The sequence below is a fragment of the Chanos chanos genome, chromosome 7, assembly GCF_902362185.1.
Source record: "Chanos chanos chromosome 7, fChaCha1.1, whole genome shotgun sequence".
Lineage (NCBI taxonomy): Eukaryota > Metazoa > Chordata > Actinopteri > Gonorynchiformes > Chanidae > Chanos > Chanos chanos.
Window position 1 is genome coordinate 35,730,490 of NC_044501.1, and position 22,500 is coordinate 35,752,989.

General features: G+C 45.3%; 1 protein-coding gene across 1 annotated transcript in view; it reads right to left on the reverse strand.

Annotated features, from left to right (window-relative positions):
- dnah2 (dynein, axonemal, heavy chain 2) overlaps positions 1-22,500 on the reverse strand; it is a 90,854-nt gene that overhangs the window by 19,728 nt on the left and 48,626 nt on the right. Inside the window, exons 36-59 of the mRNA XM_030779250.1 lie at positions 21,689-21,878; positions 21,162-21,342; positions 20,783-20,910; positions 17,648-17,800; positions 16,957-17,082; positions 15,409-15,627; positions 13,292-13,409; positions 10,481-10,617; positions 9,990-10,127; positions 9,511-9,669; positions 9,204-9,356; positions 8,887-8,978; positions 8,256-8,454; positions 6,954-7,178; positions 6,374-6,478; positions 5,554-5,742; positions 5,194-5,279; positions 4,976-5,106; positions 3,591-3,740; positions 2,844-3,011; positions 2,091-2,251; positions 1,746-1,885; positions 560-692; positions 164-303 (exon numbers count right to left, since the gene is read on the reverse strand). Of these exons, the coding sequence (XP_030635110.1) occupies positions 164-303; positions 560-692; positions 1,746-1,885; positions 2,091-2,251; positions 2,844-3,011; positions 3,591-3,740; positions 4,976-5,106; positions 5,194-5,279; positions 5,554-5,742; positions 6,374-6,478; positions 6,954-7,178; positions 8,256-8,454; positions 8,887-8,978; positions 9,204-9,356; positions 9,511-9,669; positions 9,990-10,127; positions 10,481-10,617; positions 13,292-13,409; positions 15,409-15,627; positions 16,957-17,082; positions 17,648-17,800; positions 20,783-20,910; positions 21,162-21,342; positions 21,689-21,878 (3,621 nt within the window). The remainder of the gene's footprint in view (positions 1-163; positions 304-559; positions 693-1,745; positions 1,886-2,090; positions 2,252-2,843; positions 3,012-3,590; positions 3,741-4,975; positions 5,107-5,193; positions 5,280-5,553; positions 5,743-6,373; positions 6,479-6,953; positions 7,179-8,255; positions 8,455-8,886; positions 8,979-9,203; positions 9,357-9,510; positions 9,670-9,989; positions 10,128-10,480; positions 10,618-13,291; positions 13,410-15,408; positions 15,628-16,956; positions 17,083-17,647; positions 17,801-20,782; positions 20,911-21,161; positions 21,343-21,688; positions 21,879-22,500) is intronic.

Sequence of the window (22,500 nt, forward strand, 5' to 3'; positions counted from 1 at the left end):
GACAGTGAGGGTTTTCTCCACCACAGCTTCACTAATGCTGAGAAGGCAATGAAGCAAGAGAGTGGGGAGAAGAGAGAGAGAGAGAGAGAGGGAGGGGGGCATTAAAAGGAAAAACAGATGTAAAGCCAAATGCAGATGGAGATTGAGGCCGTCTGATGGTTACTTCTTATATCCAGACACCAACTCCAAGTAATTGGTGGGTGTGACGTAGTTGCGTCTCTTTAGCTCCACCCTCATCCTCTCAGAGAACTGGACCACAGATTGATGCATAGTCACAAAGACACTGGCCACTTTGGTCTGGATCTGCAGAGAGAAACCAGTACAAAGCCCTTCAGGTTTCTAAATGACCGAAGGTATTGTCAGTGCTGTCAGAACAGAAGAGAACAGGACTGTGTCTTAGTACTTCATTAGTCATGGGGCAGTGGACTCTCAGTTTGAGTTTGAGCTCAGTTTCAGACTTCGGTTTGAGATGGAGAGCATACACCAACACATACGTTTTGTCAGACTCACAAAAGCTGTTTAGAGGGAGTGTGTGTGTGTGAGTGTGTGTGTGTCTCACCCCCTCAGTACTCCCCAGTGCCAGTCCATCCAGGTATCTCTCTGCCACCTCCAGTAGAGCGTCTCGTGGCCACTCACAGAACCAGTCAATAGTGGTGCAGTTCACCAGTGCTGGGTACTGACGTATACGGTTCCTGTGGCGCGTGCGCACACACACACACACACACACACACACACACACACACACACACACACACACACATAGAAAAGACATTAAAACTAGAATGTAGCCATTAAAAGTGGTTGAGGGGGTTGTTAGTGTATCTCTGTGGGTTATAAGGTCAGGACGGCAGTGGGTTATACTGCCGTTTATCCACCTCACATCGTAAATTTCACCTGAGTCGCCGTCCGCCTTTGCTCAAGACTCCTCTGGCCCACACAGGCAGGTCAATATGTGGGAGAAACGAGATTCGTCCTGGGTAATGGCACCCACTGGGCCAATCGGGGCTATTATGTGCGACCACGGACACAGAGCCGGCAATTTAGAGCACGACCAATCAGAAAAGGGCTAGGTCTGAATCAACGGCGAGACGAGTCCGTCATTTTTAATTAGACGCAGCCCCGGGGTCACGCCAAAACACGCTAACTGACATACAGAGGCTCGTTCCGCAGAGGAGGGATGCAAATTGCTGATTAATGGGAGCATTTCTCATGTGTCCTCTCCGCTGTTCTAACCGGAGCAGCCATAATCAGACTTACACGAGAGAGAGAGAGAGAGAGAGAGAGAGGGAGAGAGAGAGAGAGAGAGAGAGAGAGAGACAGGGATGGACAGAATCAGAATCATTAATGAGCTTCAACTTAACATAAAAAGAAAGAACTTCACAGCTTGGTGGAAGGGAGGAGATATCAAATCAAACTCTGCAACACCTGTGCTTCCGGGAAGCACAGAGTGTGAACAAGTCAGAGTTAGCTCAACGTCAGCTCCTGTAAATTGCTTTTGGTTCACGGCGTCTCCATTTCACGCTTACAAATAAATCTGAGTGTTCGTCTTACTGTAGCTTCTCCATGCGTGCAGATTTGCAAAATTGAAAATAGCGCAAATTCCATGACAGTAAGTGCGTGAGGATTATAGCTCTCTCTCTCTCTCTCTCTTTTGGTGGTAGTTCCTGTGAAAGAGGAGACCCTCTGATGGAGGCATGGGTAAGCAAATAAGCGTCTGGAAAAAGGAGGGGGGGGGGGGTCATTACCGAAAAGGGTCCCCCACGGGGCTCATGCACAGCACAATGTGAAGGTTATTCCTCACTCGCTCTATGAGGTAGTTAAACATGGAGTCGGGGGTCTCCAGAATATTGTCATTTTTGGCTGAGTCAGCCAGAGCGCTCTGGACCTGAGGAGACAAAACGCAAGACACGTCACATATGCTCAGGAACGCGCGCGCACTCACACACACACTCACACACACACACACACAAAACTTAAAATAAGAACACCGTGTAACACTAAGATTGATGAGAGTGTGTGTGTGTGTGTGTGTATATGTGTGTGTGTGTGTGTGTGTGTGTGTGTGTGTGTGTGTTAATTAAGAGACAGACCTCCTCAATCTCATCAGATTTGTAGAGGTTGGGCACTTCTCCAGAGCTGAGGATGTTGTTAATATCTTCCAGGAAAGACTCATCCACTATCTGAGTGTCATTAAACAGGAAGACCGTGGGCTTGTTGTCCACTCCGGTCAGACGATAGAGGCTCTTAATGTCTGCATAAGGAGGAAAAAATCATCCCAGCCATAAATAACTCAAAAATAACTCGCACAATAACATTTTGGCTTCCTGCTCTTTTGGCTTGTGCATTAAAAAAAAATGCATTTTGATGAATAACACCAAAAATGAAAGTCAGGAGCAATGGAACGAGACGTAGCTGTCATATTGTCAGGATAAAGGTGGAACAGGGGACGACTGCCATATTCAGCAGTGAATAATTACAGCGAATATGTAACTAGTGCAGGGACTTTTAACTGAAATAAATGAATGATGACACAGAACTATAATACCTCTATATGAAAAAATATAACAAGTCTACATTGCTATGACATGGAAACATGAACAACAGGAATACTACCTTATCCTACTGCCTGTTTACTGTACATGTAAGGCATGACCTTGCATTATAAATTACATGTATTGAATATGTTTATTACCTTTCTATTACATTATTTCTATTACATGTATGTATAAATGATTAGAATGTGAATATTACTCTCTCCTGATAACAGTTTGTACTCTAGGTAAAGTATTATTTGTTGTTTTAAGTAGTGTGAATGAAATGTGTTTACATAGCACAAGTCTCACCCTCTCTGAACTCCTGTTTGCGGTACTGTTTGGTGACCTCCACCTGGAACAGTGAGTATTCACAGATGGAGGCAGCCAGCCTGGTGAGACTCTGCCTGCCTGAGCCCCCGATACCCACCAGCAACATGTTCCCTCGCAGCTGGCTGATCACACGCACTATTCGCGTGACTGAAGGAGAACATATATGCTGATTAATGCACACATAAACACACAGTCAAAAACAGCCAAACTCACCAGGTGCATCAGCATGTGAAAGCTAATTTACATGTTTTATTTTACACACAAACACACACACACACACACACACACAAACACACACACACAAACACACACACACACACACACACACACACAAACACACACACACACACACACTTGCTTATTGACACATTTGCACACTTATTTGATGCAGCAAATAATTTTCTAATCACCCAGGGAGAGGTGGTGCAGTGTTCTTGACAGTGTTGTGTAAGATGTCAAATGGCATGCTGTGTTGTGTGATATTCTGTCTAACTGTATGTCATGCTGATCGGCAGCAAAACCGTATACAGCGGTGAGTGACACGGAGACTAATTACATACTGTGTTGTGGGATTTGATGAATGATTGTTTACTCTGTTGTGGGACTGGTAATATAATTGCAATCTGTGCTGTGGGAGTTAGCAATATAATTGCTAAAGGTGAAGTGGGGTTTGTAGTTTTAATTGTGCGGCGGTGCAGTGATTTGTGGGATTTGTAGTGTGCTGACCATGTTCGATGGCGTCGCGGAAGAGCACCAGACTCATGGGCACTACGCCTGGGGTCAGATTGTAATCCTCCAGTTGAGTTTCCATAAATGCCTTCAGGGTCTTAAAGTCCACCAAGTCCTCATACATGCGTGGCTCCTTTAAGAAGTCACCTAAAGCACAGCAGATCCCGGTTAGCCTGGGAGCACCCTATCTCAGGCTATTCAAATAAGCATAAGAAATGATTATGCCATGCGTGTGTTAGTTCACAGTATACATGGCAAATTAGAATCCAAACACCTGTCGTCCGTGCCAGGGATGTCACAAGAACCAAGTTGATGCCAAAATTCAGAAAACGTAATGGTTCTCATGTTCCTACAGAACTGACGGTACAGACACCACACTCCAGTCCCTTACTGATACTGTACTCCAACCGACTGCAAGCAGAAGGAGAACTAAGGAACGCTGTCTAACACGTGAGAAACACGTGAGACAAACGACAGATGAAAGTGGCACACATTAGTGCTGCAGCAGTGATAGCACTGTCGTGGAGCTAAATTACATCACGAGTTTAGGCTGAGGCTCACTGTAGCATCCTCACCGTTCAGTCAAGCGTCAACAAAACACAGGGGTGGTCTTTGAAGTGGAGATTTACAGACAATAATGGTATGTCACCATGTCAGTAAATCCTGACTACTGTTTGCACTTAGAGTTTACATATCAAAAACTGAAGTTACAGCTGAACATTTCATACAATACCTCAAATTTGGGATTAATATTGGCTCAGGTTGCCTTTTTTCTTTGTGTTTTATTTATTTATTTATTTATTTTTACTTGAAGGCCATATGCCAGAGTTCTTATTTTGATCTAGGCCTAGTTTATTCATTTTTTCATAGCAGTCCTAGGGTACAACAATTGGATAGCTGTACAAGAAAAGCTGATTGTATTTTAATATTATTCGACTACCAGCAATACTTTACATGAATGATGGTTGGTTAACTATTTAACGGACATAGCAGCTTTTGAAATGGCAGTATGTTACTTTTAGTAGTTGTATCTTTTATATTTCATTACTCTTGTATATTTTATACTGCCAAATGGAAGCACAATATTGTTTACTTGAATAATGAAGGAGATACTCTGAAGCTGCTGTTTGTGGTTAGCTGCTAAATCCTTGAAGGCTACATGCCTTTGTTCTAGTTTTTACTTGTTAATGATCATGCAAGGTTCTTATATAAAGGACTGTATGAAACAGGATTTCTGTTTTTGACGTGGCATCGAATTGCCGTGGTGTCGAAAACTGTGAAATTTCACTGGTAATTGGTATTGACTACCAAAACGCTGGTGTTGTGACATTCCTAATCCAGTAATCCCCTCTTATATTCTAGCCTACACAATGAGATGGTACCAAAAATAGGTGGCTGCTTGTTGGGGCAGATGTTGTGGAAGGTCAGGTCAAAGAGAGAGCCCAGCTTCTCCGACAACAGGCCCACAAAAGCCTCCAGGTCAGCGTGGTCTATCAGTCGATCTGAGAACACTCTGTAACACAAACACACTCCGTAAGCTCGGCAGGGCGCCGTTAATGTCAGAGTTCAGAGGTCAGGGTTCATCGGAAGAGGCTGTTACCTGAAGCATTCGTGGATCCAGAGTCGGGTTATGCTCTGCTTGGTGTCGTGGAAATCCCGGTTGGCGCGCAGTAGGCCTTGGAAGACCTGCCGAGACACGGAACGGCCACGGACCACGGAGGGTTAGGCCCGAAACACTAATACAAGCATTTCAGGTCATTCAGAAGTCATTCAGCGAAACCTTTTTTTTTTTGTTTTGTTTAAAGTGGTAAAACGATGCTGTTGAAAAGGTTTTTGAATGTACCACTGTTTTTTTAAAGATTATATTCATCACACAGTTAGATCGGTCTGGGTTCTACATCGATGGCCTCACAGCAGTCAGCTTTGACACTGTAGCCGTCGATGTGTTTCCATCGCCCACCTTGGAGATGTCACGCAGGTTGAAGAGGTAGTGGATCTTGGCTGGCGTGGGAAGAAACCGGCCAATGATGGCGTAGTAGAGTTCCAGCGTGGCTCGGGTCAGCACCTCACCGATGGGCTTCACCTCCTCGTGAAATTCCTGCAGCTTCTGGTTGATCAGGGTGCCATAGATCTGCTTTATCTGAGACTCCTGGAATTGGAAAAATACAAAAAAAAAAAACAGAAGGAAAGAGGGATGAACATTTAAAGATAGATAAAGGGAATAAAAAACTTTTAGAAAGATGGATCGGTTAAAAAAAAAAAAAAGAAGAGAAAACAAAAAAAATACGATTTGTAAGAGGAGGAGAGATAAGACATGATGGGTCAGAGGGGGAGATTAAAGGATAGGAGAGGAATACGCATATGTTAAAAGGGCTGACAGGAAAATGAGAGAGAGAGTGTAATGAAAAGAGGAGGAAAGAATCTGAGCAAATCAATCAGCTGTTGTTTTTTTTTTTTTGTCGTCCCCCCCTTTCTCACAGTCTGCTAAATCAAAGCGCGTTCAGTGTTGTGGTTCTTATCATTATCACCATCGTCTTCTCAATCAATGCAGCCTTATTCCGCTGAGGTTAAACACATGCAGAATCACAATGAGAAGAACAGAGTATCGCCACAGAAAGAGGCCCCCCCCCCCATACATACAGTCCACTGCTATACCAAGTGAATGTACATTTTAAGATAATGCGGTTTGACTGCTTTGCATTTGAATATCTCCTGTTGCTCTGGGGGTGGGCTCGGTTCTCTTCAGTGCGGAGTGAAGCTCTTTGCTGAGGTCCACTCACCGTAGGGAAGGTCATATTGATGAGGTTGAAGCGACTCTGCAGGCGGCCTGATATGTGAGTCCTCCCTCCACCAGGGGGCCCCATTGCAGCCAACAGAAACATGTCCTAGCGGCGAGACGAGGACAAAATGGCTTAATGTTAGTATACCAGTGTTACTACCCCTGAGGGTGAGGTTCAGTAAAAAGTGTGCCTGCCTAGTGGGTAGAACGCAAGGATCTGGTCCAAGACTGTATTGGATGATGCCGTTTCAGCAGGTGACGGCTATGAACCAACAATGGCTTTTCACCTGTTCTAAGAGGAAAGAGGCAACCAAGCTAAGAGGAAAACAGGCTTCTTTAACATTAAGTCAGGTCTGAAGAATGGAAAAGGCTAGATATGTTCATTATAGCGTTTAACTCTATAGAGTCAACACCACTCCTCATCCAAACATATTAAAATGGATGAATCCTAAAAATATCAGACCTACATAGATCAAACAGGATCATATGTCTGTCAACACATACTAGATCACGTGATCACAGCCGTACGAACAAACACACACACACACACATACACACACACACTCCAGTCTCCTGCGTACCTTGACACATTTAAGTGTCTGCTTCTGTCGATCGTACCAGAAGCCATAGTCAATCCAAAGCCTAAGCAGCTCCAGAGGAGGCTGGGAGCCAAAGTCATCCTCTGCTGGCATGTTCAGGTCGTCCAGGAAAGCCAGCATCCGCTTCCCTCCCACTGGGAGATAGATCCCTTTAGTGCGTTTCTCCACACGACTCTCTATGATGGCCTGCACGTTGTTAGAGGTGGTCTGAGATAGAAAGCAAGAAAGGAAGAAAGCAAGAAAGCAAAAAAGGAAGCAAGAAAGAAAGAACGAAAGAAAGAAAGAAAAGAAAGAAGGGAGAGAGAAAGAGGGAGAGGAAGAGTGGTGACAGAGAGAGAGCGTGAGGAGCAGAGAGATAATTGGGGAAGAGAGAAGATGTTGGGGAGGAAAGGAAAACAGATTCACATCACGATAAACTCAGAACATCCATCTGATGTTATGATGACAGTCATGACAATGGATGATGATGATGATGATGATGATGATGATGACTGTGAAGGCGACGTTGACGATAACAACGCCGATGACAAAAAACGATAATGAATACTTCCTCTGTGTCGGTTCTCATACTCATCTTTTCTCTGGTGTGGGCAGAGGAGCAGTACTCTGACTCAACTAATTATGGGTCTATAACCAGTGCACTGAACCTACTTAAAGCACATGCAAAACTGTGCACCCATACATTACAGTGGAGGCTGGCAGATAGCAGGGGTGTGTGATATTTCTGTATGTGACAGTGCAAATTATGTCAGGTAGGTGGGAGTCGTGTAGTTCTAGGGGACAGACCAATCAACCCAAGGTGACTTTTCACAAAGCTGTTTCAGACCGATCAAATCTCACTAGTGCACACATCAATGTACCGTCTTCAATCTCTTCTCACATAATCACTTATCAACATATTTGACATTGCTTCATCAAAAATGCATTGATTCACTCAGACTACCCCGGGTTGTGCTGCCTGTCCGATTATCATACAAAATAAGACAATGTCATTCACTCTGTCTATCCATTTATTCAGCCCACGCTAGGTTTGCATCTGGAGTATTTACTGTAATTCTGGTCCTCTGAGAGTTGGACTCCTGCTGCTTTTCATCCATACCTGGCAATTACAGAGTCATTTCTACCTGGGGAAAAGCCTTGCGTCAACGTTCGGCCAATCACTGACATTTGCCAGTCTGGTTCTCTGATTGGAGGGTCTGGTTTGTTCTTCCATGTTTCTCTGACAATGTTCTGTAAAGCGCGAGGGTTCAGACGACGTCTCAGATACGCTCGAGCTCGTCTCACCTGGGAGGACATGTTGATGGTAAGCATGGTCCACTTGGACGAGTCCAGTCCCTGCAGGACACTCTGGGCCACGGAGGTTTTTCCTGTTCCCACTGGACCAGTCAGCAGCACTGGACACTGGCCACATACCAACGTCTTTACCAAGAAGTTATACCGCACTGTATCCACAGTAGGGACCATGATCTTATAAAATGGAGCACTGGGAGGGAGAGAGAGAGAGAGAGAGAGAGAGAGAGAGAGAACGGGTAAGATAAGGAGGCATGGGAGATGAAAAAGAACAGATTGGATGAGAAATGACACAAATTGAATGACAGAATAAGAAAGATTGGGTGAGAACAGAGGAGACAATGATGAAAAAAAGAGCATAAATAGAACAGAAAAATGGAAAAACGGAAAAGGGAGAGCAGAACAGCGCGGAGCCAAAGGAAAGTGGATGATGAAGGGAAAGAGGCAGGGTGACATGACAAATGAGGGAGAGAAAGAAAAGCAAAGGATGAAATATGTGAAGAGAACGCTGGGATGGAGGCAATGGGTTGCTGCCAGGCAGGAGGCCCCTGACAAAACCTGCAGGCAGTTGGCACTCCCCGTCGGGCTGAAGAACAAAGGGGCACCGGGGCACATGGCCACTCACTTGGAGGCATAACGCCAGCCCTTGGGCAGTTTGTCCTCAAACGACGCCCACGATTTGTTCTTGATGTCCACATAGTACTCATAGATGGTATCCTAAAGAGAACATTGTGAATCATAGAGCGACGTTTGAGTGAACATACTTTGCATAAAAAACTCACAGCGCAACACCAAACTGGAACCCAGTTCTTAAGAGTGTAACGGAGCATCTTGATTTGTATTAATTGCTACAGCCTCTTCAGCGTTGAACCGCAGAAGATCGGTATGGAATATGTGATAATGTGTTTATAAACGATATATCACAAACATCAAATGCAACACCTTATTGGGGAAGGTGCCCTCGAGCTCGCGGAGGAAGTTGTCGATCTTTTTGCGTCCATCCTCATCCACGGACGCACACAGCGACCAGATGAGGCTGAAGAGAAACCAGAGCTCCACCATACGGCCATAGTGCTCTGAGTCTGCAGGGTTCACCTGTAGCGCAGGGATGGGGTCAAACACGTGACAGATTAAACGCGACATTACATATGTCCATGTACAGTCGGGCTAGGCAGCAGGAAAATTTCAAAAGACCACGCTGTCAGTTAGTAGTCTGAAAGAGGTGAGCGTGTGTTGCCATGGTGCTGACCCCGTTTTCAAGCGTGGCCAGTGAGTCATACAGTCGGCACAGAGAAGTTACGCCATTGAGTTCGGTGATGGTCACCAGCTCCTTACAGTGAGTCTGTCTGAAGTGAATAGTCTTCTCTGTGTACTTGTCAAACAAGCGCTTCAGATGTTCCACCTCCACCTGCAGAGAGTGGGAGAGAAAAAGAAGAGAGAAGGGGAATAAAAAAAAACACAAAAACAAATGGGCAGTGAGGGAAAGAGAGCACAAACAACGCAGAGAGAAAGAGAGAGAGAGAGAGAGAGAGAGAGAGAGAGAGAGAGAGAGAGTGCAGAGGATTGAGAGGTAGGAGGAGGGAAAAACAGAGCAGGGAGAAACAGAGGAGGTAGATGAAGTGCCAAGAAACAGGGAAGAGGTGACACTTCCGACCTAGAGTATATGGAGACAGGAATAACTGAAGCATTTTAATATGTAGCCTTCAGCCTTAATTAAGCGAGCAGCACCTTCTGCCGTTTGTCCATCCAAGACTGCACATAAGGCTTCCAGCCCAGGTCAGAGTAATCATTATAGACCATCCCACAACGTGACACTGTGGCCGGAGAAGCCACTGCCAGATCCTCCACCTCAAACAGCAGAGACACCTACACACACACACACACACACACACACACACACATACAGACACAGACGCCAAAATGCACAAGCACACGTTATATATTTGTGGTCAACTCAATCACGCACAGGAACTGGTTATTTCTTTCATAAATGTGTTCCTTAATGAGATAAATATGATATACAGCAGTTTAAATAATGAGATAAACATTTGCTGTTAGACATTAAACTGTGAATTTTGATTCAGTTCAGTGAGGTCTATTCCCTGGCAGTGGCAAGATTCTCTGAGTGTGTGTGTGTGTGAGTGTGTGTGTGTGTGTGTGTGTGTGTGTGTGTGTGTGTCCTGCTGTCCCTGCAGTGTGTGTAAGAGCGAGAGCTCTACCTGCTCAGGCATAGAAATTCTCTCTCCATTAATGAGTGTGAGGACTTTATTATCGTCCATCACAGAGTTCATGCTCTCGATCCACAGTGTGTCAACCGGCCCGTCAAACACAATCCACTTCTCATCAGGCCGCTCATCTGAGCTCAGCAACACCGCAGGAGAGAGAGAGAGAGAGAGAGAGAGAGAGAGTGTATTAGGTACATTGGACACAGACACACACACACACACACACACACACAACTCTTTCAGACTCATTTAGATGTAGACACACAAACACATATTCACTCACTCTGGCACATATCTGCACAAAGACACACACGTACACACACACACACACACACACACACACACACACACACACACACACACAAAACAGCATCCCATCCACATTCACATTCACATCCACAGAAACAAAGCTCACAATCTAACTGATCATTTATCTTCTTCTCTCCTTTACTTCAGCCATATGTATCTAATTTACTGAATCAAGAACAATAAACCAGAACACAGCACACAGCCCATCTGTTTTCGCCCATTACTGATGAGGTGTTGTACTCGCACACACGCTCACGCGCGCACACACACACACACGTGCCAACCATTTCACAAAACAAAGAGAAAGTGTCATATCTCCTCTGGAGTGATCTTCCCTGTCCCAGGCAAAGGAAACAGAGTAAACAAACAGAGCAGAATAGCAACTGATTTAAACCACATGGAGCAACTGTAAAACTCTCCATGAACCCAAAAAACACAAATACAAAACACAACGGTGCAGCATAGTAATAAAACATGAATGAGTTCACGTGGGAAATAAAAACACTTCTGAGCAAAAAACTGACCCTAGAAAGAAAAATGAGAGAGGAAATAGAAATGAAGAGCAATACACACATACACACACACACACACACACACAGAGGCAGTGAGAGCTTGACTGACATGTGTCGCAGCAGTCATGGCTGTCTCAGAGATCCCAGCTGTTGCCAGGCCAACCTGCAAAGGTCAGGCACATAATGGCACAGGATGCCACTGCTCCGTTTACTGTGGCCAAGGTCAAACTGACCATACACATACACATCAGTCAGAGACAGTGCCTCAGGACTGATGAGAACTCCTGCAGCAGGGGCAGCACTGCTGTGGTGGAATTATTTAGTATGGAACAGAGACAGAGAAGGAGGGAGAGAGTAATGCCCTGGAAAATATATATCGACAACTAGAAAGAGGGAAAACAACAGTGGATAGTGATAGTCACGGTACGCAATGCACGCTTTTCTGTCCGACTTAATGCTGTGACATGTATGGGTTGGAAAGAGCAGAAGTGAAGAAGAGGAAGAAACCAATAGACAGACAGGCAGCGGCGGGGGGTGGGGGCTGAGGGTAAATGAGAGTGTGCACAGACAGAAGTTTGGCTGGCAAGCTGCAAGAGTGAAAAATGCAGAAACAAAAGTCTAATGTTCACTCACATACACACACATAAACACACAAAAGACACACACACACACACACACACACACACAAACAAACAGACACACATACACACACACACACACACATACACAGTCACTCGCTCATGAACTCCCCATGGAGGCGGTATCACGCTGGCTTACTCATCAGGGCCACAGAAGACAAAAAAAAGGAGGGGGGCACAGTTCTGCTCACAGCAGGACAGACAACATGTCCAGAGAGAGCAAGAGCATGACAGAGAGAGAGAGAGAGAGAGAGAGAGAGAGAGAGGGAGAGAGAGAGAGGGAGAGTGTGAGTGAGAGAGAGGGGGGAGTTAGACAGAGAAAGAGAGGCAAAGATGAAGAGTACACAGAAAAGTGACATTTAATCCAATAAACACTGCGACCATCTCCCAGCGAAACTGAACAGACGAATACAAATAAATGAATAAATGAGTTGTTTTGATGGTATCAGCTTGATAGCAGCTATAAAGAATAAAAGGAATGCCACAGAGTGACACAAACTGTCGGAGAGGAAACAAAATTAGTTGAGTGGATGGATTCGTGTTGAGTTACAAAACAAAAAGTCTACAGGGATGAAGGGCGTTCTGTGCGAGGAACGGGCCAGTGTCGTTTAGTCAGTGTTCTCCTGCTGTGAGCTCCAGCTTTTTGGAAAAGGGAATTGTAAGTCATCAGTATGTCAATGAGGACAATACAGCCCCGCAAATGTGTCACCCACGGCCAAAAGAGAGACACACAGACGCGCACACACGCACACACACACATACATACACACACACACACACTCACAGACACAAACTCAAATGTTTGGCCCCCCCCACCTCTTCCCACTGTTTCCCTAAGCTAAAAGCATATCAAAAAAGACATTAAAAATTGCACAGTGGGTGAGGGGACCAGTTTTCCCATGATAACTGAATGTCTAAGACAAAAGGGGTAAAAGTGTCAGCTCTCATGGGCATAAACAGAGGTGCGTGGAGAGTCTGGGTTTACAGTATGCTGTTAGTGTGTATGTGAGCAGCCCTGTGAACAGGAGCCGTTCCATTAGCGGACAAACTACGTCCGATCCAAAACATTCTGACGTGCCTTATATCTGTTTCCAATTCATTTCGTTATCCATCTCTGACTCCTAGACAAGTCACGTCCTAAACATTAGCATTAATCCACAGCGCATCAAAATCATCAGTTTTATGCAGTTAAAATAAACAGTCCTATTGATGGAGACCACTGTGAATGCTTCATAGAGACAAATAGTCTCAGCATAAAGAGGCCCCTAGTGTACATGGCTCTAATCCTCTATGTATTACTCTCTCTCTTTCTCCCTCTCTCTCTCTCTCTCTGTTTTGGAGATTACCTGCACAAGCTGCCCTCATGAGAGAGGAGAGAACGCCGTCTGTCCACTCATTTGTGGAAAGGTCATATTCTCCATACAGCTCTCCAAGACTCACCGCCTTGGGGTTGAGAGGGCACTCCTGAGGGTCAAGATTACAGGCCAAAGGTTAGAGATGACAGTGCTGAGGTGTTAGGAGATGAATGAGTGAGGGTATGGAAATAAAAGAGACAGAGTGTCAGACAGGGAGAAAATGTAGCGAGGCTATATGAGCTTGACAGGTGGCTGATGGCGGTAGGAGTTAGGGTGTGTGTCTTAAGTGTGTGAGTGTGTGAGAGTAAGTGATGGTGTGTGTCTATGTGGGTGAGTGTGTGAGAGTGAGTGTTAGTGTACGTGTGTGTGTGTGTGGTGATGCAGAGGCGAGATAATGAGGAAACAGGGGGAGGTGATGTTTGCATGGTGGGAGAGAGATAGACACCAGAAATAGATATGCAAAGAGCGAGGTGTTGAGTCAGATATGAAAGGAAAAGGAGACAGGCATCGAGAGAGGGAGGGAGCGAGAAAGAGGGAGGACGCAAATAGACCTGCCGGTTTGAGTCACAGACAGAACGAGAGAGTGAACGAGATGGACTCCCCCAAAAAACGCACAGAATTACACAAAGCACTGGGACGCAAACCTATAGAGGATTCCACTCTGAGAATGACAGAGAATGTGTGATGAATATACATATACAGAACATACAGAATGAGAGAAAATGAGGAGACATAAGAGGAGAGAGAGAGAGAAAAATAGTGGGAAAAAACAGATAACTCATTGAGAAAGTGATGAAGGAAAGAAAGAGAGATGGAGTGAAAGCTTTGGAGGACAAGGAGAAAGGAGGGTGGCAGAGCAGAGAAACAACAAAGAGAACAAATCAATATAAGAAGTAAGAAGAGAAAAAGTGTGACTGACTGTGTCAGATCTTACCTGCACTGCACCCCCCCCCCCCCCCAACACACACACACACACACACACACACACACCAGGAATGTCATTAAATAAAGGAACCTGGAAAGACAACACTCCCACCCCCACGTCTACCGACTATTTTTAACAACAGCTGGATAATACGCATGAGTAGAGGGTGAGGAAGGATGAAGGGGAGAAACACAGCAAAGGGAAAAAGAAAAATGTATCACAGCGTACAACACACACACACATACGCAACATACACAAACACCACACACATACACAGAACACACACGCGCACGCACGAGTGCGCGCACGCACGCACGCACAGCTTCAGAGATAAGGAGCCCCATCCAACTGGAGAAGCTTCAAAGGAGCTACACCACAAGTCACAACGCATTTCTCTCTCACCCCAAACACAATGTGGCAAGGAAGTGTTTGTAAACTGCCGCAATTAGCGCTAGCCGTGAACCCCCGCACCTTAAGGAGTCACCCAGGTGTTAGCGGCTAAGAGTGAGCCTTATGTGCTGGCTAAAGTTGAGAGAGCACGTTCGAGTGTGTCAAGCATCAGATCGAGTGTGTCTGGATGTTGAAGAGACCAGTTAGCACATTAGCCTCTTGCTAATGATGTCTCATTTTTAAACTAATGAGGCAGAGAGTGCAGGTGTAGCTTTAGTGTCACTCTGGAGACTATAGATTTTCTGCACTGAAAAACAGGTCTGTTTTTGTAGCCAATATCTTTTGCTGTGAGACCCTCTCAAACTTTGAACTATATCAGTTTAAAACAGAGACAGCCTAATAATGTTATCACAACGTGTCTAATCAACTGAAGCACAGTGGTTGGAGTGTGGACCGAAGCATATGGAGTATTATGGTAGATATACATAAACTTATATTTGAAAATTAAAAAACAAAAAAGAAAACTGTGTTGTCTACAGTCTTAAACATTCCTGATTTTGATTTTGAGACCCATGGAGAAGTAATGATAGATGTGATATCTGTCAATGTAAAATATGAACAGTGAACTGCGTATACAAGTACTTGCCAGACTAACAATAATGGTCTGAAAGTCACATGACCAGTGGAAATGCTGTTGGCTGGATGAGGAGTAAGATTTCAGAGCCCCGTGTGAGATAGAGGTTAAACAGTCAGGCAGAGCGGTTAATCAGAGTCCAGAGGGACGAGGACTCACGCGGACGAGGTTGAAGCCAGGCTGCCCTTTGCGGTGTAAGGTCGAGAGGGCATTCTGAAGAGTCTTCCAGGTCACTGTCTTTCCGCTGCCCGTCTTACCGACTATCATGGAGGAATGGCGAGAGTTTTTGGTCTCGTACAGTTGGATGACCTTGGTGAGGGTGAAGGGCGTGACCTGTAGGCCACTGTGCTGTAGCTCCTGCTCGATGGCCTCCTTCAGCTAGGGAGAATATCGAGACAGAGACATGGTCAGACAGACAGACAGACAGACAGACAGGCAGCGTCGGACTCACATGGAAAGACCCCCGTTGGAGCCACGAGAAAACAGCCGGACGGCCTATTAGGTTGATGAGCAAATGAAAAGCCAGCCAGACAAACAGATAACCAGTTGGATGTAACGGACACTGAAGTATTTCATAGAAACATCGTGTCAAAGTTCACTAATATCTCACTAAGAGGTTGAGAGATCAACCCATCTGTACAGGAAACAAACAAGTAATAAGGTATCCCAGGAGGCTAACTACCAACAAATGAATTGGGAACAGAAAGGACACTGTTTCAATTTCAAACGGCCCTGTCATTGTACTCCTGAGTGAGGCACTTCATACAAAATTGATCCAGGGGAACTAAAGCCTTTGCTTTCAATAAACTCTCTCTAATTTAATCTCTCTCTTGCTCAGCTCTCAAAGAACTTGCCTCATTAACCCAGGCAGAGGAGGAAAAAAAAAAAAAAAAAAAACATTGGAGCTTGAACACATTAACGTGTCTCTGCTGAGGGGCTGGTGTCTTTGTCTGGTTGATGTGATCCACTGCCGGCGCTTTGGCGAATCCACAGCGGCTGAGCGGAGTCAGTGTCGGGAACAAAAAAAAAAGAAAGAAAAAGAAAGGGGAAAAAAAAAAAAACCCTTTCCTGAAATGAGAGTCTGATGTTCTCCAATCTCTTCTTCTTCATCACACATGGCTGCAGCTCAACAGCGCGGCAGCTGCTTTCTTTCACGGGTTCCAGACGAGTGAGCCAGTCTAAAAGACGTCTGCATTACATCTGCATACCTGAGTCACAAAGACCTGTTCCAACACACCAGCTTATTCCCTAATCTCACAATGTGTGCTTTCAACTCTTTTCTTTTTTAGGGGGAAAAGTTTCTTTTTTTTTTTTTTGGAATCCAAGACTCTCTGGGAGTATTTGATGACTGGTATAAACTAATTGCTCTCTTTTGGGACATCTGAGTTGATAGCTATAAATCTGTGGCCAAGATATGTTTTTAAATAAGAATCACAGTGGTGATAGAATCTCTTTTTGGGTGGCTGGAAAATATTAATAGGCTCTAACTATGAGTTGTCATAGAGCGATGTCAGATGAACAGCAGTGTTCGTGAGGTGAGAAGACAATGACAGCAGTTAAGGCTGGGAGTGTTGAGAGAATGAGCAAAATGGTAACAGAGCGCTGATACAATCCCTCTAGTCTTTATGAGTCTGAGCGTACAGATAACCCTAGCTTTTCTGAGACCATAAAAAGGCCAGGAGCATGCTGGGATTGCCGGACCCCTACCTTGCCGTAGTCGATCACAGGCGTCTCTACGCCGGGGAAGAGGTCCTGGATGATGCCGTTAAAAAGAGGAAGGTCGACAGAGGTGAGCTTTGCGATGTTCATATCCTTCATGGACATGAGTAGGATCTAGGGTCAGAAGCCAAAGGTCAAAGGTCATTCAGTCTGGAGTTCCAGTTGTGTGTTTCACGACAGGTTTCAAAAAACACTACAGCAGCATCACTGATACAAGGCCACTTTGATGTTTACATATAGAAAGTATTCCCTTAAGAATTTATGAGGGACATGTTTTTTTTTTGTTTTTTTTTACATGTACATGAGAAGTGGTATTTTACATGGAGGAAAAAAGCAACAGGGAAGTTGGTGCTGAAGGTAGTGGAAATGAGTCCTTTTCAAGTTTTTTGTCCTCTTTTGATACATTTTTTATCACAGCCCGTTCTTGGCAGAGTGAGAGGCACAAGTCTCAGTGTCAAATCTTTGTCAGCATTACAGTTCCCCTTCATCATCCACACCAGCCCCCTCCCCACGCGCACACACACGCACACACACACACACACACGCATACACACACACACACACACACACACACACACACACACACACACACACACACACACACAGAGGCTGTTACAGATGACCAAAGCAGCTTTATAAAGCTGTCACTGTTGGTTAGGCTTATCATGTGGCTGTGTACCTCCTCATCAGCGATGTCAGGGCGGACGCGGCGTTTTTTGCCTGCGTAGCGGAGCAGTGAAGTCAAGGCGCGGAGGCCAAAGTCATAGTGGTCCTGTTTAGAGAGCTGCTGCACAGCCAATGAGTACAGGGTGAACACCTTCTTAGCTAACACCTGAGAGAGAGAGAGAGAGGGAGAGAAAGGGAGAGAGAGAGAGAGGGAGGGAGAGAAAGAGAGAGAGAGAGGGAGGGAGAGAAAGAGAGAGACTTTCAAGTTTAATCTCTCTTTAAAAAAAATAAAGCAAAAAACAGTACATGGACAAATGTGTTGTCCTCAGTAAACTAAAACAGTGTCATAGGATGTCTGTCTTAGACAAGAGATACAAAAATCTAGAATAATATAGTACAAATATAATGCAAGAAGAAATGAAACAGGTGCAGTAAACTAAACGCTGGGGAGAACCAGAGTACAGGTAGGAAAGACTTGAAAAAACGACGAGGGGGAAAAGACATCTTCACAACATTGCCCAGCATTTGATCTTAAGAACACCCTTCCCTTCCACGTCAAAAAGACAGCCATTCATTGCCAATCTTCTTTTCAAAGTGTTCAGATCTCCTGTCAGCTGATAATACCCAAATTCTATTTCCAGGCCTGAGGCCAGCAAACCCCTTAGGATTAAAAGTGTGTAAGCTGGCCCTCTCCCAGTCCCTTTGGCCTGTTGGAACAACCATTTAGCCAGGGAGAGAGAGAGAGAGAGAGAGCGAGAGAGAGAGAGAGAGAGAGAGAGAGAGAGAGAGAGATTTCAATATTTTGTATTGGCATTGTTTTCAATAATGTTATATAAACAGTTGTACCAATAAAGTCTTGTCCTTGATTTGGATAGAACTGAACTACATTTGAGAGAGAGAGAGAGAGAGAGAGAGAGAGAGAGCAATGAAAAAAGATGTAAAGTCAAATGCAGACAGAGACTGGGGGTGTCAGAGGATGTTGCGGGAGAAGGACAGACAGAACAAGTTTAAAAACGGGAACGTGGAGAATCAAAAGCTTTGTGAGGGAGTAGCGGGGAAACAGGACATGTGTAATGACCCTGTAAAAAGCCCCCCTCTGAGCCCTGCAGGCGGTGAGAGGCCAGTCACGCGCTGCGAGAAATGGACCACGTCATCTGGAGCCTGCGTTACACTCATGCCGGGCTCCCAGCCCACGGCCTGCGTGAGCCAGCAGACTCTGGCCCTGATATCCACCGAGCATACACGGATACACGACGCACATGAGAATGAGTCTGAGTGCAGGCTTGTGTAGGGGGCAGAGAGAGAGAGAGAGGGAGGGAGAATGCATGAGAGAGAGAGAGAGAGAGAGAGAGAGAGAGAGACACAAAGAGGGGGAAGGTGTGAGAGAGGGAGAATGCGTGAGAGAGAAAGAGAGAGAGAATGGAGCGTGTGAAGCTCCTGGGTTATCATGTCACCTAGCTTTCATCATCACTCACAACATACTGTACAGAGACACTAAGACAGTTGTGCACACACACACACACACACACACACACACAGTTGTACTAAGCAGAGCAGACTCTATTCGCAGGAGACAGATCTACCCCTGTCTGTTCCGGCTCAGAGGACCAGAACTACACACGCCACTAAGGCAGACCAGACTGTCTCTCTGTCTCTCTCTGTCTCTGTCTGTCTCTCTCTCTCTTTGGGGACAGCTCTTTCTGTTTCTGACATGACACAGCTCAGATGTGGCTATTTCCCGTCATTTTCTGTGGTAATAGTATACTCAATACCACATAATGATACTTTTACATCGATTTGGACAAAAGACAAAATTGGAGGAAGAGTGATAGCTCTGTGCCAGTGTATATCTAAGCTTCATTTGACATTCAGGGTTTGGCTGCGTCTGCCTTGACACTGGGACCATTCCCGGTCTTCTTAATCTCAGCTCTATTATTTGTCATTCACAGTTCAATCTCCAGGCTTCTCTCTCTCTCTCTCCCTGCCAGCCAACTGGGCTCGAGCTGTGCGCAGCATCGACAAACAAGCTTTAGCCATTAGTATCAACACAGACGTGTTTGCTGGTTTTAAAGGGAGGATTTTAGGGGAGGTTTTCAGGGGAGGGAGAGTTGTAATAAAATCTCAGGCTTTCTGAGGTGTGTTATTGGGGTTGGATGTTACCCAGGTGGACGTGTGTCGTGATGTGGAGCTGCGCTTAAATCCTGTTTGACACACATGGTGTGTTAAACACACGCGCACGAGTAAGCACACACACACACACACACACACACACACACACACACACACACACACACACACACACACACACATAACGGATACGCACTTGCTCAAACACAGACATGCAGACGGAAGTCGAACACACCTATAGTGTATTGGGATGATGATACAGACAGCCCTGTGGTTGCTGTATGCTAGGCTGCAGAAGTGCTGTCAGATCTCTCAGAACACATGCACACACTCTCTCTCTCTCTCTCTCTCCCTCTCTCTCTCTCTCTCCCTCCCTCTCTCTCTCTGTCTCTCTCTCTCTTTCTCTCTCTCTCTCTCTCTCTCTCTCTCTTTCTCTCTCTCTCTTTCTCTCTCTCTCTCTCTCTCTCTCACAAACACACAGACACACACACATGCACACATACCCACGCATCCAGGCACAAGCACTGAGCTACTGATTTGAGTTTATGCACACAGATCAACACTCTCTGAATGGCTTTAGTGAATAACGGCAAAGGCCAACTCGACTCTTTATTAAATGTGGATTCATTTAACAGTCCGCACTAATTAATTACTGCAACTTTTTTTCTTTTACTTTCTTGAAACCTTGAGACTGATTTGTCTCATGTTGAGAGAAGCCATTAGAGTGTTTCAAAAAGGCTCCAACAAACCCTGTAAGGATTCTTTTATTCTGAGTCATGTTAAGAATCTAACACCAATTTCAAGTTTTCATTTACATCATTCATTTTAGAACAACTTTAATTAAGAAACAATATTTTCATACAGAAGCTTGTGTCTAAACGCGAGCAGAACTCTTTTCGAAAAACATCACAATTTAACAAACTCATTAAAAAGCCTTTTAAAGGACTGTCAAAAAAGCATTTTAAAAGTAATCCCGTGTGTAAGCGGCCTGAGTCTGGGGGTGGGGTGTTGCTGTAGGTACCTTGCAGTTGTTGAAGCCCTCTCCAAACAGAGTGATTTCTGCTATGAGAGTAGAGTCTGGTACTACCATGGAGATGGGCCTGAACATGGACTTCAGGTTATCAGGCAGTTCCGTCCGTCCGGCGTATCCTGGGTGTCAGAATTGCACACGTGCACACGCACAAACACACACACACACACACACACACACACACACACACACACACACACACACACACATATATACAGTGTAACATTTTTACACGAATTAGATTTACACATGCACACATGTACACACACACTCAGATGCTGCACGCCTGTCTGTTTCTATCTCTCTCTCTTTTTCTACCTGTCTCTCATTCCTGTGGTCACATATCAAAATAAGGACAGGGGCTATGTACCAGGGTTCATGGTGATGAAGATACCACAGGACCAGATAAGGCGTATCTGTCTGCCCTCGAAGATGAAGTTTGTGGATCCAGCGGAGAGAGCAGACAGGATGGACAGGATCTGCTGTGCCACTACTGACAGCACCTCAATGTTAATGCGGTTAAACTCATCAAAGCAGCCCCACGCTCCGGTCTGAAAACACACACACACACACACACACACACACACACACACACACACACACGCACACACACACACACACACACACACAGACACACACACACACACACGCACGTGCGTACAAGCACACGCACACACACACACACACACACACACACACAGACACACCACGTGCGTACAAGCACACGCACAAACACACACACACACACACACACACATTCATGCACACACACACACACACACACACACACACACACACACACACACACATGCGCGCATTGGATGATTTAAAAGCCTACCTGCTGCGTTATGTAAATACTCAGTGAAAGTGTCTCGCCACATGTTTATCTCGCGTTACCTGAGCCAGGCCTGAGTACATGCGGCCCATGGATTTAAAGTCCAGTCCCTCAGAGCAGTTGACCACAATGACGTACATGCCCAGGGCTTTGCCCAGGTCTTTCACTGTCTCAGTCTTCCCCGTACCCGCAGGGCCTTTAGGCGAACCACCCCGGTGGAGGTGCAGGGCAGTGGTCAGAGTCATATAGCACCTACCACATGGACAGGTACACACGGAATAAACACACACAAATACATCTGAACCCTAGGGAGAAATTAGAGCATCAAAGTATATACTCACATAACCATGCACATAGACATGCGCGCGCGTGAGCACACACACACACGTACACTTACACACACATACACACACACACGCACAAACACACACACACACACACACACACACGCGCACACACACACACACACACACGTACACACACACACACACACACACACACACGCACACGTACACGTACACACACACACACACACACAAACACTAGCACACACTTAAGCACATTCACCATGTCCTTGAGTGGGCTTAGAATGTCATCAACTCATCATCATAAGCTGGGATTAGATGTTTTCTTTTCATTTCATGAGAGACTGTGTTTCTGAGAAATATTTGCCCTTTTCCAAACCAGACAATAAAAAAAAAATTCAGCTATTGACTCTCGACTTGACTTCCATGTGGGTTCCATGAATAATTAACAAAGGGTTGGAGAGGGAGAGAATCTTCCCTCTCCTGAAGAGTTTTCTTTCACCTGACTGCTTAGAAACAGTGCTGCCAGTGTTGTTTCTCTGCCTGATTCTCTCTCTTTTCTCCCTCTT